The sequence below is a fragment of the Sciurus carolinensis genome, chromosome 11, assembly GCF_902686445.1.
Source record: "Sciurus carolinensis chromosome 11, mSciCar1.2, whole genome shotgun sequence".
Lineage (NCBI taxonomy): Eukaryota > Metazoa > Chordata > Mammalia > Rodentia > Sciuridae > Sciurus > Sciurus carolinensis.
Window position 1 is genome coordinate 74,632,089 of NC_062223.1, and position 15,032 is coordinate 74,647,120.

The 15,032-nt window shown below is 34.9% G+C and overlaps 1 protein-coding gene across 1 annotated transcript in view; it reads left to right on the top strand.

Annotated features, from left to right (window-relative positions):
• Positions 1–15,032, top strand: part of Nup98 (nucleoporin 98 and 96 precursor) — a 131,548-nt gene that overhangs the window by 43,374 nt on the left and 73,142 nt on the right. Inside the window, 5 exon segments of the mRNA XM_047518622.1 lie at positions 478–658; positions 3,097–3,260; positions 5,144–5,281; positions 6,845–6,932; positions 10,924–11,016. Coding sequence (XP_047374578.1) covers positions 478–658; positions 3,097–3,260; positions 5,144–5,281; positions 6,845–6,932; positions 10,924–11,016 — 664 coding nt within the window.

The window sequence follows — 15,032 nt, forward strand, 5'->3', positions numbered from 1 at the left end:
TGCCTCACCAAGAAACAGATCTCCTCTGCTTGAAACCCGAGTTAGGGAGTGACAAGGAATGAACGCAGCTTCCCTCTAGTCTGCCATCTTGGATCCCCAGCAACTCCTGATTTGTGAGATAAAATTGCTAATTTTATTCCTCCTTTTTTTCACATTTTTGGAACACCCCTTAACCAAGAATTCTTCATCTTTTATCAACTAAATTGTATGTTTTAGAGTAGCATTCTTTTAAAAGACATTGTTTATAAAATAATACTAAGATATGAATCACTGTGCACCAGTTTTATTATGGTGTGAATTTTAATGTCAATTGGAAATTTTTTTCAAAATGATATTGTTAATGTCATTCTGTAGTTTTGTGATGTTTCTACATGATTCCTGAATGAAGATAGAACTTAAATGCTAATTTCAATTATTTAGGCGCCTAACTAAATTTTTATACTGCATATTAAGATTGTAAGTATGTTTTCTCTTTAGGAACTTCGTTTAGAGGATTATCAGGCTAACCGGAAAGGCCCCCAGAACCAGGTGGGAGCAGGTACCACAACTGGCTTGTTTGGGTCTTCTCCAGCCACCTCCAGTGCAACAGGACTCTTCAGCTCTTCTACTACTAATTCAGGATTTGCATATGGTCAGAACAAAACTGCCTTTGGAACGAGTAAGCACTTGACTTCATATTGAACCATATTAAGAAAAAACAGACACTAAAAATAAAACATAGTGATCATTTTATGATAAGTGCAATAGAGAAAAATAACTCGGATTCTGGAGGAATAGGGAGTATCTGGTTGTGTGTAGGTGTGGGAGAAGTACAATTTTCAGTGAATATAACTAAGTGGGGGGGGCTTCACCTAATAAAGTTGTTATTTGAGAATTGACTGATCTGAAAAAGGTGAAACAAAAAGTTGTACACATTTCTGGAGGAGGAACTTTTCAATTAGCGGGAACCATGAGTCTTAGCCAGATGCATTGGGGCACACGTATATTCCCAATGATTCAAGAGACTGAGGCAGGAGGATCACAAGATTCGGGTCAGTCTCATAAATTTGGCAGGACTAAGCATCTTACTGAGAACCCTCTTTCAAAATAAAAAAATAATAAAAGTGGGAACTGAGGATATAGCTCAGTGTTTCAACACTCCTGTGAATCCCCAGTACCAAAAAGATAACTAACTAAACAACCTGAGTTTTTGCTAAAGAGGAAAAGGCAAGGTGGTGTTTTGGGAAAATGGGGGGCCAGTATCAAGGCTTGATTTATTTGATTTGGGAATTCATAAAGAGTTGTTTTTAAAGTAAAATGTGAAGCCATGCACAGTGGGACATGCCTGTAATCTCAGCAACTCGGGAGGATGAGGCAGGAGGATCACTAGTTCAAAACCAGCCTCAGCAACTTAGCAAGGCCCTAAGCAACTTAGCGAGACCCTGTTTCAAAATAAAATATGAAAAGTAACTGGGGATGTGTCTCAGTGGTTAAGGTCCCGTAGGTTCAATCCCCAGTACCAAAGGAAAAAAAAGAAACGTGATTATGAATGAAGGATCATTCTTAAGGCTGTTATATTGAGAGTAGATGGTGGAATAAATTAGTTTGAAAGTTCTTGTTCCATGAGAACTGATGGTATCTTACACAAGGATGGTTTAAATAAAAAAATAAGCAGGGCGTGGTGAAGCGTGCCTATAATCCCAGTGACCTGGGAAGCTGAGGTAGGAGGATTGCTCTTTTAAGACCAGCCTCAGCAACATAGCAAGTTCCTGTCTCAAAATTAAAAATGGGCTATGAATGTGGCTTAGTGGGTAAGCACTCCTGGGTTCAATCCCTGGTACCAAAAGTAAAGATCTGGGATTGTGGGTGTAGCTCAGGGCTAGAGTGCAAGCCTAATATACATAAGGCCCTCAGTTCAATTTACAGCATTTCAAAAAAAAAGAGAAATTTTGGGATTCAGTTATAGAACTAAATTTGTTTATGTGTACACACATACTGGGGATTAAATCCATGGGCATGTTACCCTGAGCTACATTCCTAGGCCCCCCCACCCCCATTTTTTAATTTAAATTTTGTGACAGGGTTTTACTAAGTTGCTTAGGGCCTTGCTCAGTTCCTGAGGCTGACCTTGAATTTGTGATCTTCTTGCCTCAGCCTCTCTAGGTCTCTGGGATTATAGGCATGTGCTACTGTGTTTGACTGAAAAAGGTTGATTTAGTTTGGGAAGTGAAAGAGAGGAGTTCATGATGATAACTGAATTATTTTATAAAAATATTACTTTTGTCAGGCACATTGGCTCACACTTGTAATCCCAGCTGTTCAGAAGACTGAGAGAGGAGGATTGCAAGTTCAAAGCCAGCCTCAGCAACTTAGTGAGGCCTTAAGCAACTTAGCAAGTCCCTATCTCAGAATATAAAAGAGTTAGATATATCGTTCAATGTGTAAGCACCCCTGGATTCAATCCCTGTTTTAAAAAAATATATATTTTTTTGCAAAAGTAGCAATGTTTATGATGCAAAGTTCACAAAAAACCAACAAAAAAACCCCAAAGATCTTTTCTTTCATTATATCTCTTAGCCACCAGTTTGTAGAAACAAGCAAAAGTTAAAATTTTTTCATAACCTTTCAGAGAAATACACTTATACACATAAGTGCATGTTTAAGTAACATCCAACGTTCTTCTCGATCTTAGTATGATGTGATTTAGTTTAGCACATATTCATTATTGAGTTCTCTTTCAGACTGGAGGCTGGACACATTGATATGAAGAAAAAGCCTCTTCTTAAGAACAGCTTAGTTTAACAAGGTGAAAATACAACATAGACTTTGATAACATTATCTTGTATACTAATAGAAAGCTATGTGCTCACAAAGGAAGAGCATTTAGCCCAGCTAGGGTATTATTGTAGAAATGAAAGTTTTAACTAGTGTGGAGTTCTTAGGATAGAAAACAAAAGGGTTTGTGAATACATGCAAGGTAATGTAGATAGTAATGGATAACTTAAGATTTGCTGGATTATTGGATAATGTCAAGTTTCAGGTTTTTATGTGGGCTTTTTGTTGTTGTTGTTTCTTTTTCCATTTATTTAATTTTTTCTTTTCTCTTTTTCCTGAAAGGTACAACTGGATTTGGAACAAATCCAGGTGGTCTCTTTGGCCAGCAGAATCAGCAGACTACTAGCCTCTTCAGCAAACCATTTGGCCAGGCTACAACCACACAGAACACTGGTTTTTCCTTTGGTAATACCAGCACCCTTGGACAACCAAGCACCAACACCATAGTAAGGAAAATAGGCCTTTAGTAAATTCCAGGTCTTACTTGTAGAGCTTAGTAATGAGGCTTCTGATCATTCCAAACTGGCAATTTCTGCCTTTACTGGAGTTCTTTATAGAGTTGAGGATATTTGGTAAAGGAGAGAGAACACCATTTACAAGGAATTAAGATGTAGATTTCAGCCCAGTTTTATCTCCTTACTCATTGAGGGTCTGTTGAGCAGTCATCTATCCTTTTTGAACACGTTTTTCTCATCATTAAGTAAGAACTTGCATAGTGTGGGCTATATCAAAAGTACACCTTGTGACATTTACCATTCTGTAGAGCTTAGGAGAAAATACTTGTCAATTACTAGTTGTATTTTATAATATTCATTCAGCTTGTTCTGGTAAAGTAAATTCAGGCAAACAAAGTCTAGTAGTTGGTGTTGGGGGACAGAATAGACCTAAAACTCAGAGCAATATTAGATAATTGCTTCTTCTGTTCAGAAAGTAAAAGTACTTACAGTCATTACTAGTTTATTTCTAGGGACCCTTTTTATGAAAGTGTGAAATTAAAGATTGATTTGAGGTATGTTTAATTGATTAAAATTCTTGGAATTTACCTGGTACTTAAATTAGTGATGCTTTGCCTGATTGAAGAAAACAAGTACAGCCAGACCTCCAGATCTTTAAAATAGCAGTAGACTGAATCAAACAAAATATAAAAAGAATTATACGCCATGACCAAGTGGTGTTTATCCCAGATATGTTGCTTCAACGTAGGAAAATTATTAAAAACTTTAAAAATTGAAGGACTGGGGATGTGGCTAAGTGGTTAAGCACCCTGGGGTTCAATTCTTGGTACCAAAAAAAAGGTTTTTTTTAAATTATCGCAGTATTCTAAGAATAAAAAGCACATGATCACCTCAGTAGAAAAAGTGTACAATACACTTTCTTGGCAAAAACACTCAGATGGGAAGCTGGGGTTGTGGCTCAGTGGTAAAACACTTGCCTAGCATGCGTGAGGTACTGGGTTTGATCCTCAGCACCACCTACAAAATAAAGAAAAGTAAAGTATTCTGTCCATCAACAACTAAAAAATAAATAAAGAAATAAAAAAAAAACACTCAACTCTGCGCAGTGGTGCGTGCCTATAATCCCAGCAGCTTGGGAGGCTTAGGCAGGAGGATCAAGAGTTCAAAGCCAGCCACAGCGGTGAGACCCTAAGCAACTCATTGAGACCCTGTCTCTAATAAAATATAAAAAAACTGGGGTCTGGGTTTGTAGCTCAGGGATGAAGCACTTGCCTAGCACATGTGAGGCACAGGGTTAGATGCTTAGCACCACATAAAAAAACAGAAAAGTAAAAGTACTGTGTCCATCTACAACTGAAAAAAGAAGGGTGTCTGGGATGTGATTCAGTATTTGAGCACCCCTGGGTTTAATCCTTGGTACCAAAAAAAAAAAAAAAAAAAAAAAAAACAAGAAACAAACACTTAACAAAGAATGAGAGGGAACCCATAATAGCCAGAGCAATTTTAAATAGTGGCTTAGGTGTAGATATGAATTTATGGTCCTGCCACTCGGGAGCTGTGACATTTTAGGAAAGTCATTAATTGCTCTGAGCTTTGTATTCTTTTGAAAAATGGGGATGCGATACTCCTTTTTAAGGTCGTTGTGAAGAGAAAAAAAAAAAAGCTCCATGTGAAGTGTTTATCATAGTATCTGTCACTAAACTTTAAAATAATGATTTTTATTAATCTAAAATCTTTAAGGAATCTACTGTGTCTATAGGACAGGAGTCCCCTCTTTCTCCTTTACTAGCAAAGCAGTAAAACTTCTTTTTCCTTTTTCTCAAAAAGAGAAAAAACTACTATGGATAGCTCTTAATCTAAACTACCTTTTGCAGGGTTTATTTGGAGTAACACAAGCCTCACAACCAGGAGGTCTTTTTGGGACAGCCACAAACACCAGTACTGGGACAGCATTTGGAACAGGAACAGGTCTCTTTGGGCAGACCAATACTGGGTTTGGTGCAGTTGGTTCGGTAGGTGTTCACAACTGAGTGTAATTTCACCATATGTATGAGTCTGATAAGGGAATTTATAGAAAGATGTCATTGTGTTCCAAGTTTTTTAATTGGGTATTTTGTATGATTTGATACTAAGAGCAAGTAAAAGCTATTTTGATGCAAAATGAAATTAATTGAACTCAATAGGTTTATTTTCAGTTAGCAAATCCTTCACTTCAGTGCTTGTGCGCAATTTGTTTCTAATAGCAAAGTATCATTTCATTTGTCTAGTTTATTTTTAAATTGACAGTTGGCATTGTATTTTGTACAATGTGAAGTTTTGAAGTATATGTACATTGTGAAGTCCAGGTGGTGGTTTAAATTGTTGAGTCTTAAATGAGATGCTTTCATATTTAAATCAAATAATTTTAAATGACTAGATCTCCCTTTGTGTTTTGGGTGATAAATGGAATGATTGGGAAATTATCCTTTTTAAATATTAATTAAATTGTTGAAATTGTTCAGGTTCTCATGGTTTCCATACTGCTGGAGGTTTAACTGAACTAATTTCTTTACTAAGCCATTTAAGTGAAAAATTACTATTTGGAAATGTAGTTTACCTAAAAGTAATACTAAATTCTTTATGACCATTTAAAAAAACATGTAAGTGAGAATCAGTATGAAACAGCCTATATTATGTACCCATTATAAGAAGCTTTGGGCTTAGATATAGCTGCTTAGGTAGAGTTCTTACCTCACATATGCTAAGTCTTGAGTTCAATCTCTAGTGCCAAAAAAACAAGAACAAAAAATGAAGAAACTTTGAACTTACAATTGTGATTTTGTTAAATAACAACAACAACAAATTCCAGAATATATGATCCTATTTTCATGGAGATTGAAAAAATTTTTATTAATCTTATTTGAGCAGATAACCTATGTGAGAAGTCGTGGAAATCATAATGCTTAATAGCAGCTTTCTTGATGTATTAGCCACATGCCATACAATTTGTTTAAAACGTACAACGCAGTGGTTTTTAGTGTATTCAGAGTGTGCAACCATCATCACATCAATTTTAGAACATATTTATTACATCAAGAAGCACAATCTATACTCATTAGCATTTATTTCCCATTGCCCCCTAGTAACCTCAGGCCTAGTTTCAGTATCTATGGATTTGACTGTTGTGGACATTTCATTTAAGTGGAATCATCTTTTGTAACTTTTTCACTTATCCCAGTGTTTTCAAGATTCATCAGTTTGTAGCATATTTAAAATTTTTGTGGTAACTATTTCTTCTGACAGATTACATGTCTGATACATTTCTGTTAATAGAGAAAAAAGTCGATTTCCTTGTTATTTTTTTCTTGTCTCACTAAAATCCTGTTTGCTGAGGTGTGACCATTAACTTTTTAGGCTGTAATATTCCGTGTTTATGATCTTGCTCAGGTTATCTTTCTAATAGTCTTTATTCATCTGCCTTTCTTAAAAAATTATGAATTTCACACCCAATATATCCTACCTGAAGTAGCCTCCGTTTATTGTTTGTTGGGTATCTATATTATTTAAAACTTTGTTCATTATTTTGTTCTTTTTAGACCCTGTTTGGCAATAACAAGCTTACTACCTTTGGAACCAGCACAACCAGTGCTTCTTCATTTGGTACAACCAGTGGCGGGCTCTTTGGTAACAAACCAACCCTGACTTTAGGAACCAATACAAACACTTCCAATTTTGGTACATATAAAAAGCAGGTTTGGCTCTCTTAAAGTTATACTGACTATACCACACATCATCCTCCTGATTCCTATGATTGGAAATATTAAAAATTCTCAGGTAAGCTGTGGCTTAATGTGAGGTACCAGAGGGAATGGTTTAAAGTCATGGACTTGGCTTCAAATGTTTAGTAGAGATATAAATTGACTTTCATTTTCCTTGAATTACTTTACCAGTCAATAGCCAAGAAACCATAAATGAAACACGTAGGGTTGAAGTAGCACATTCTTTTAGGCCAAGTTTCAAACATGAAAGTATAATGTACTAGAGACATTTGATGATTCTTTCTGATTTGGGGGATCATTCCATAGTTTTTTGGTAGTTCAAAAATTTTATTTTTTTGGGCTGGGGATATAGCTCATTTGGTAGAGTGCTTGCGTTACAAGCACAAGGCCCTGGGTTCAATCCCCAGCACCGCAAAAAAAAAAAAAAAAAAAATTTATTTTTAAATTCATGTTCCTTGTAAAAAATTTCAGAAAATAAAGAGAAGATTGTGCAACAATTAAAAAATAAAAAACAGTAACAAAAATAAAAGCTTCTAAACTATTCAGAGATATGCAGGAGACCAGTTTAGTAGAAACAATGTTATAATTTTCAGTATCACAACTACCTAATTAAACTCTCAAACAAATTAAACATTATTTGTGTATGATGTGGAAAGTTTGTTTTATTGACAAAGGTAATAATTACTTGGTAGAAATATTTTTTGAAGGGGCTAGGATTGTGGCTCAGAGGTAGAGCACTTGCCTAGCATATGTGAGGCACTGGGTTTGATCCTCAGCACCACATAAAAAATAAACAAAATAGAGTTATTAAGAAAAAGAGAAATGTTTGTTGAAGATTTCTTTTGTCAGATACATCACTAGGCACTGATTAATTTTGGGGGTCAGTCCATGAAAGCAAAGACATTATAATTGGCATAGGTCAGCATTTATGTTCTCTAGCAACTTGAATTCCCCCCCCCCCCCCTTTTTTCTTTTTTGCAGTACTAGGGATTGAACTGAGGGGCACTCTACCATTGAGCTGTATCCCCTCCTCAGCTCTATTTATTTATTTATTTCATACATTTATACATGGGATTGGACCCAGAGGTGTTAGACAAGGTCTAAGTTGCTTAGGCCTCACTAAGTTGCTGCAGCTGGTCTTGAATTTGTGATCATGCTGCCTCAGCCTTTCGAGTAGCTGGGATTACAGACTGTGCCACAGCACCCAGCAGGTTTTTCTTTTTTTGTGGTGCTAGGGGTCAAATTCAGAGCATACTAGGTAAGCGTACTATCACTGAGCTATATACTTAGGCCATTTTGTGAGTTTTGAATAATCTTAAAATATACTAGAAAAACATTTAAACATCCAGTGGAAGCTTAACATGTTTTCACAGAAATAAGAACTATATGGGAAAGATAAGTCCTTGTTAGGTACCGATTCCTAAATTTATGGATTTGATTTTATTTTTGTAACCCCTTTGTTTATTCACTGCTGGTAATGATTATAATTCCATATTTAATTCTTTTGGTTGCATTCTGTTTTAAAGAAGAGCTTTGAGTCAGGGGACTTGGGTAAGATATATCTGGTTTATGTACTTGTTTCTTAAAAAACCTAGAAGGGAAAAATAACTTTAAAGAATCAGATGAGTGTTTCTTAGCTTTATTATTATTATTTTTTCAATCTGTCATTCCCCTTCCCTAAAGAACCTTTGTAGACCTTTATTCTCAATCACCTGATTCTGCACACATACACCACTACCACCACCACCCTCCACCCCCATGCCCAAAATTAGGATCTTGCTGTGTTGCCTAGGCTCGCCTGCAAACTCCAGGGCTTAAGATAAGAGTTTTCTGCCCTGTCCTTCTTTGTAGCTGGGGCTATTAGTGTATCCCATCAGACTTGGTGCATCATCTGAAATATTAATACCACACATATACTGCTTCTATAAGTTCTGTGACCTTTTGGAGGATCATAAACTTGTAATCTTGATTTTTATTCCTTTAAGAACCAGTTTTCACTCCCTTTGAAAATGCATGTATTTAACCCATTGTGTTCTATTATCCTACAGATAGGACACCTGTAAAAACTTAAACTGTGAAGTTTTATAGGTGTTCTATGAAATTTTACAGTTTTTAATAGGTATCCTACAAAGTATAATATGTAAGATGATGGAACATATTGGGTTAATGAAAGTTATATTGCAGTATACTTCATGTTTAGAATTAAATGTTATTTGTAAATAACAGTTTTTATATGGGCTATGCCTGATGAAATAGGCTGTACTTTTAAAATATTTTTTATCTTATTTCATGGTTATAGATTTCTAATTTGCTTGGAGGACTTGGTTGTTGTATGAATATATTTATACTCATGTTCACTGATTTGAAAATGAAAGGTCTCATCTTTATCTGACTTCCCTCACTAGTTTGTGTGCTGAATTTGAATTATCCTTAATTTTAATTTGTAAAATTGTTTTGAAATAACAGCATTGACAAACTTGTCAGTGAGAATCGGAGGAAGTGTGTGGTATAAACAGTGTAAGTTGGGACTTATCTCCCTCCTTTGGGTTTGAGGTAGTTCATAAATATCTTGTTTTTTGATGTTATGGGGGTGTGAGATCTTTTGGTTAAATTTTAAATGAAAAAGAAAAATAATTTCTCCAAGTATGGTTTATTTATTTATTTAAGAAAATTAGTGTTTGAGTAGGCAGCACTCCCATTTTATGGCATAGCTATTGGCACAATTAAAGAAAAGACTTTAATGAATACGTGAACTTCAGATGTGTTGAGGTTAAGTCATATGACTTGCTTAGATTTTTAAAAATGGCATGAATTATGCAGTTTCAAACTTTATATTTTTCAACTTTTTATTGGCCTTCTTCATGTGATAATAATTATATATAGGCATGACAAAATATAACATTCTCAGTGATACTGTTGTCAATTCCAAAATATTCTCTTAACTCTCTTTGTTTTATTGGGGACTTAGTTCCATCCATGGTAATTTTTACGATTTCAAGTATGTTATGAACAGGGTTTCAGAAATGAGTTTTTTTCATTTATGATTGTTTTTTCTTCTTTTATCTTTTATTAACGATATGTTTACTAGTTGTTTTATTGATATTTAGCTCCGAAAGGAATAATGAGTCTTTGGATGCATTTGAACAACAAAAACATCATAATAGCAATGCAGTATGATTATTTTGTTTGATACCTATGAATTTTAAAGGGGAATTAAAGGATTTTCTCTAAATAGCAAGCATAGTGAGAACAGATGGTTTTCCCAACTCTTCATTATATCCAATAGTGAAATAAATAATTCCAACTCAAGATAAGTTATTCATAGGTTATCTTCTCACTTTCATGTTAACTAGCTGAGTCCTTGATTGTTCCTATGAGTCAGTTGAGTATGATCTGCCACACATTACTGCCCATGCCAGGTCTATCTGTTTAAAACCAAAACTGCTATAGAGATTTTTATAGGTTATTTTCACTTTAGCAAGAACCTTTAGGTTCCGTAAAGTGTCTTTGTTGACTGTCTTTTATTTTTTAGTGAAAGTTTGAGGGAATGAGTTTTTCTTCCTATTAAGTAAATATGAAGCATATGTATTGAATGGTTTGAGCCTTATAAGTATGCTCTGGAAAGCTCAAGCACATTCACTTTGCTTTATTGTTCAGTATTATCCTATGGTGTATTAATACTTTAAGGCCAAAATATAATTAAGTAAATATGAAGATTTTGCAGGTGTCAAAATTTTTGAAAAGTCATATTAGCCTATAATTTAGAATTCCTAAATATTGTTAATAACTGAAAGTATGCAAAGCTTAAGGTTGGGATGCTTTGTGTTAAACTCCCTTATAGAGGAAATTGAGTGTTGTGTTAAAAATACAACCCACTCATTCTTTTGTCTTCTTAGGTTTTGGCACAAATACCAGTGGGAATAGTATTTTTGGAAGTAAACCAGCACCTGGGACTCTGGGAACTGGGCTTGGTGCAGGATTTGGAACAGGTAAGGATCTACTACCATGAGTTTTAGGAAAGAATTGTATTGGTTTCTGATTGCTAGAACTTAGCAGTTTGTCTGATCACATGCCTGAAATGAAGAGGCCTGGATTTTCTTTTACTAATGGATTTGTAAAACATTCCCAGCAGTTACATTTTTCCAGGTCCGAAAAATGGGCACATTTGTCTTAGAAATAAATTCTACAAAATGTGGAATTTGTTTTACAGAAAAAATAATTTTTTTTAACCGAATGTTTGTCCTCTAATAGCTCTGGTCTGTCTGGGATTTTCCAGTATGTAACATGAGAATTGTCATTAAGATGACATAATTAACATCTAGTCTCCCTGTGTTAGTAACAGGGATTTGAGATCTAGACTCATTTATCAAGTTAGCCCTAAAGTAAGGCAGAGGAGTAAACAACTGCTGAAATAATTAACAAGTACTCAGGTTTTGCAAGGTTTGTACATACCTTTCAGTGTTTTACTGTAATAAAGATCTGTCACCCTTTTAATTATTTCACCAATAATTATTTTTCAGTGCATTTGAACATATTTATCTTTCTACCTGCCCAGCTGTTTTAAACAACTGGAAGGGGTTATGGTCATAAAATAAGTGTTTCAGCATGTAGAGTTAAGCATTTTAATTGAACCCCCTTTTGTACTTTGAACTGTTACCTTTCATTTTCTATTGTAAATTAAAAGATAAAAATGCTGGTAAAATGTTTCAGCATTTCAGAAATGAGAAGTACTTGTGTTTCAGCTGTGAAGTAACAGCTGTTGAAAGTTTGGTATGTACCTTGTTAGACCCCTTTCTATGCATTTTTCAGGTATGCTTTCAATACATGTTTGTACATGTGTTTTATAGATGAGGTTTTTGATTATATTATATGGAAACTATACTCTTCATAAGTGTTTGTCTCTTTTCCTTTGGCATTATTGTTGGGGTTTAAACCCATGCTAGGTAAGTGTTCTACCCCAGAATTACATCCCAAGCCTTGTACGAGTGATTTTTAAACCAAAGGCTGAGGTACGTCTGTTGATTGTGATATTTCAGTGGGCTGCAGCCAGGATTTTAAGAAAATAAATTGGAATTAAAAATCATTGCACACAGTAAGATTACTATCCTTTCATCAGACTTTGTTTCAGTTATGCATGTGATGTTTTCCATCTCAGCATATTTCATAACATGTTCCACAGTAAAAATATTTGAAAGCAACTGTCTTCAATTGTATACTGTTTATATGTTTATAATGTATTTTTTCATTTTATAAATTGTTTGCTTTTTTATTTGATTTCTATCTCATATTAAAAATAACTACTATTTATGTGTATTTGTGTATATATACATATGCATAATTTATATGTACCATAATTATCTAACTTTCCCCCTATTGATGGTTATTTCAGTTATTTGGTGTTATTAACCAGGTCCTTAATGAGGATCTTCATCATGTAATTTTGCATGTGTGTTAATATAGGATAGATAAATCAGATTAGAATTACTAATCTGGAAGATATGCATATTTTGAGTTTCAATTCATCTTGCTAATTTTCCTTCCACAAATAATACCAATTAATAACTGGTATAGTGGCACATGCCTGTAATCTCAGTGACTCAGAAAGCTGAGGTGGGAAGATTGAAAGTTTGAGGGCCAGCCTCAGCAACTTAGCAAGACCCTATCCCCAAATAAAATAAAAAGGACTAGGGATGTAGATCAGTGGTAAAGCACCCTGACATTAATCCCAAGTACCAAAAAAGAAAAAGAAAGAATGCCAGTTTCCATATTGCTGATTTTCTTGTTTCTTTGTTTTCTAGTCACTGTGTGACTAGACTGGTCTCAGACTCCTGGGCTCAAGGTATCTTTCCATCCTTAGCCTTCTGAGTAACTGGGATTACAGGCATGTGTCCCTGCACTTGATTTATTGGGCTTTTGAATCTTTTGTATGTGGTAGTGGAAATTGTTATAATCCAATTTGCACTTTACTGATTACTGAAGGTAGATATTTTTATGTAAGTTCATTGGCCATTCAGATTTTTTGGTTCTATATTTACAATATTTGAACTTTGTTTCTTGATTATTTATTTATTTGTTCTAGGTATTTAGTCTGGAGCTGCTTTACCACTAGACAGACCCTTAGCCCTTTTTAAATTTTCTATTTTGAAACAAGGTCTCACTTAGTTGCTTTAGGGCCTTGCGTAGTTGTCCAACCTGGTCTCAAATTTGGGATCCTTAGCCTTAGCCTCTCAAGATGCTGAAATTACAGGCGTGCACCACAGCACCTGTCTTCTCTTGATTTACTTTTAAAAGTGCTTTATATATATATTGTGGATCTTAACCTTTTTTTGGTTGTAGACTTTCATCTAATTGTTTGTTTTTTAGTTGGGGAATCTTACCATGTTACCCACTTTTTTCTCCCAGTTCATGGGGTTAAGGAATCCTCTCACCTCAGGCCCCCAAATAGCTGGGATTACAGGTGTACACCAACATACCTGCCTGAGCTTTTTAACTTACACAAATTCTCAAATAAAAACTAAAAAATAAAATAAAAAGTAAAAAATTTTGGTTTTTTGGCATGGTGTGATCCAATACAGTACATAAGCCGAATACATCAATATTTTCTTCTAACCCTGGAGGAAAAAGTAGCTTTGGTATGGGCAAATTAAAGAGGATGTTTTCAGTGGTAGTTTTGACTCCTAGAAAGTTTATGAACATAAACCTAAGGCCTGGATAAGATGTTGCTCTAATGTTTTGTTTTGGTACCAGGGATTGAACCCAGTAGCACTTAACCACCAAGCCACACCCCCAGCCTTTTTTAATTTTGAGACAGTGTCTCAGTATCTCACTAAGTTGTTTAGGGCCTCACTAAGTTACTGATGATGGCTTGAAGCTTGAACTCCTCCTGCCTCAGCCTCCCAAGTCATTGGGATTGCAGGTGTGCTCCACTGCACTCAGGTAGTGTGTGTTAGAGATAATGTGTACTCCTTAACAATGGGATGATGTCTTGTTAAAGCCATCATAAATTGAAAATATCATATGTAAGTCAAACATGCATCTAGTATATGTAACCTACTGAATGTCATAGATTAGGCTATTCTACTTTAACATGCTCAGAACACTTAGACTACAGTTGAGCATTGCCCAAGAGTATCATACCACATATCATTAACCCTGGTAAAGATTCAAACTGAAATTTCAAAATATGGTTCTACTGGGTGCCTACCACTTTTACAACATTGTAAAGTGAAAAAAAAAATCTTAAATTGAGGATACTGTCTGTATTTCCACCCAAGCCCTTTTTTTGTTCATTATTAAACTTTGTAAACAGTTTCTTCATGACCAAGTTTAATATTTTTGTTGTTACTCTCTCTATTTACTCTTTGCTTTCTAGATCTTGCTGGTTGTGATTAACAATGTTCTTCCCCTATAGGAGAAGATTATAAAATGTTCTAAACCTTTTTTCTGAATGATGTTGTCTGTAATAATCTAACCTTTTGATTTGTTTTAGTACATTCAATTCTCCTTAAACAATTTTCCCTCACAGACAACAAATCACATTTTTTGTTGCTGTTATACATTTCTCATCTGTGTCTTGTCTATAGAAACTTAAGAGACAAAATTAGTGAAGAATTTCCCCCCCAGCCTTAGCAGCAATTGATTCTGAAAAGAAATGAGACTCGTGAGAGTTACGAAGAACATACTGTTGAAATTCCTTGATTATTACATTTACTAAGTGACTTTGAGTGTATCCTGAGACTTGTATATAACCAGCTCATGAATTCTACATTTCTTGGTATCATAAGTAAACTGGCACTGTAGCTCTGGAGGGCATTAACAAAGTGGGTTTCCTTGGCAGATTCTTGTTGTGAGTGATAAATTCAGAGTCATCTCTCAACAGAAGTAAAATTTCCTATAACATTAGGTACTTCTTGATTAGTTGACCATACAAATATTCAGTGTAGAAATGCATAGGTTTTTGTTTTTGTTTTTGTTTTGTATCCTTAGATTTAGGTTACTAGTCTTA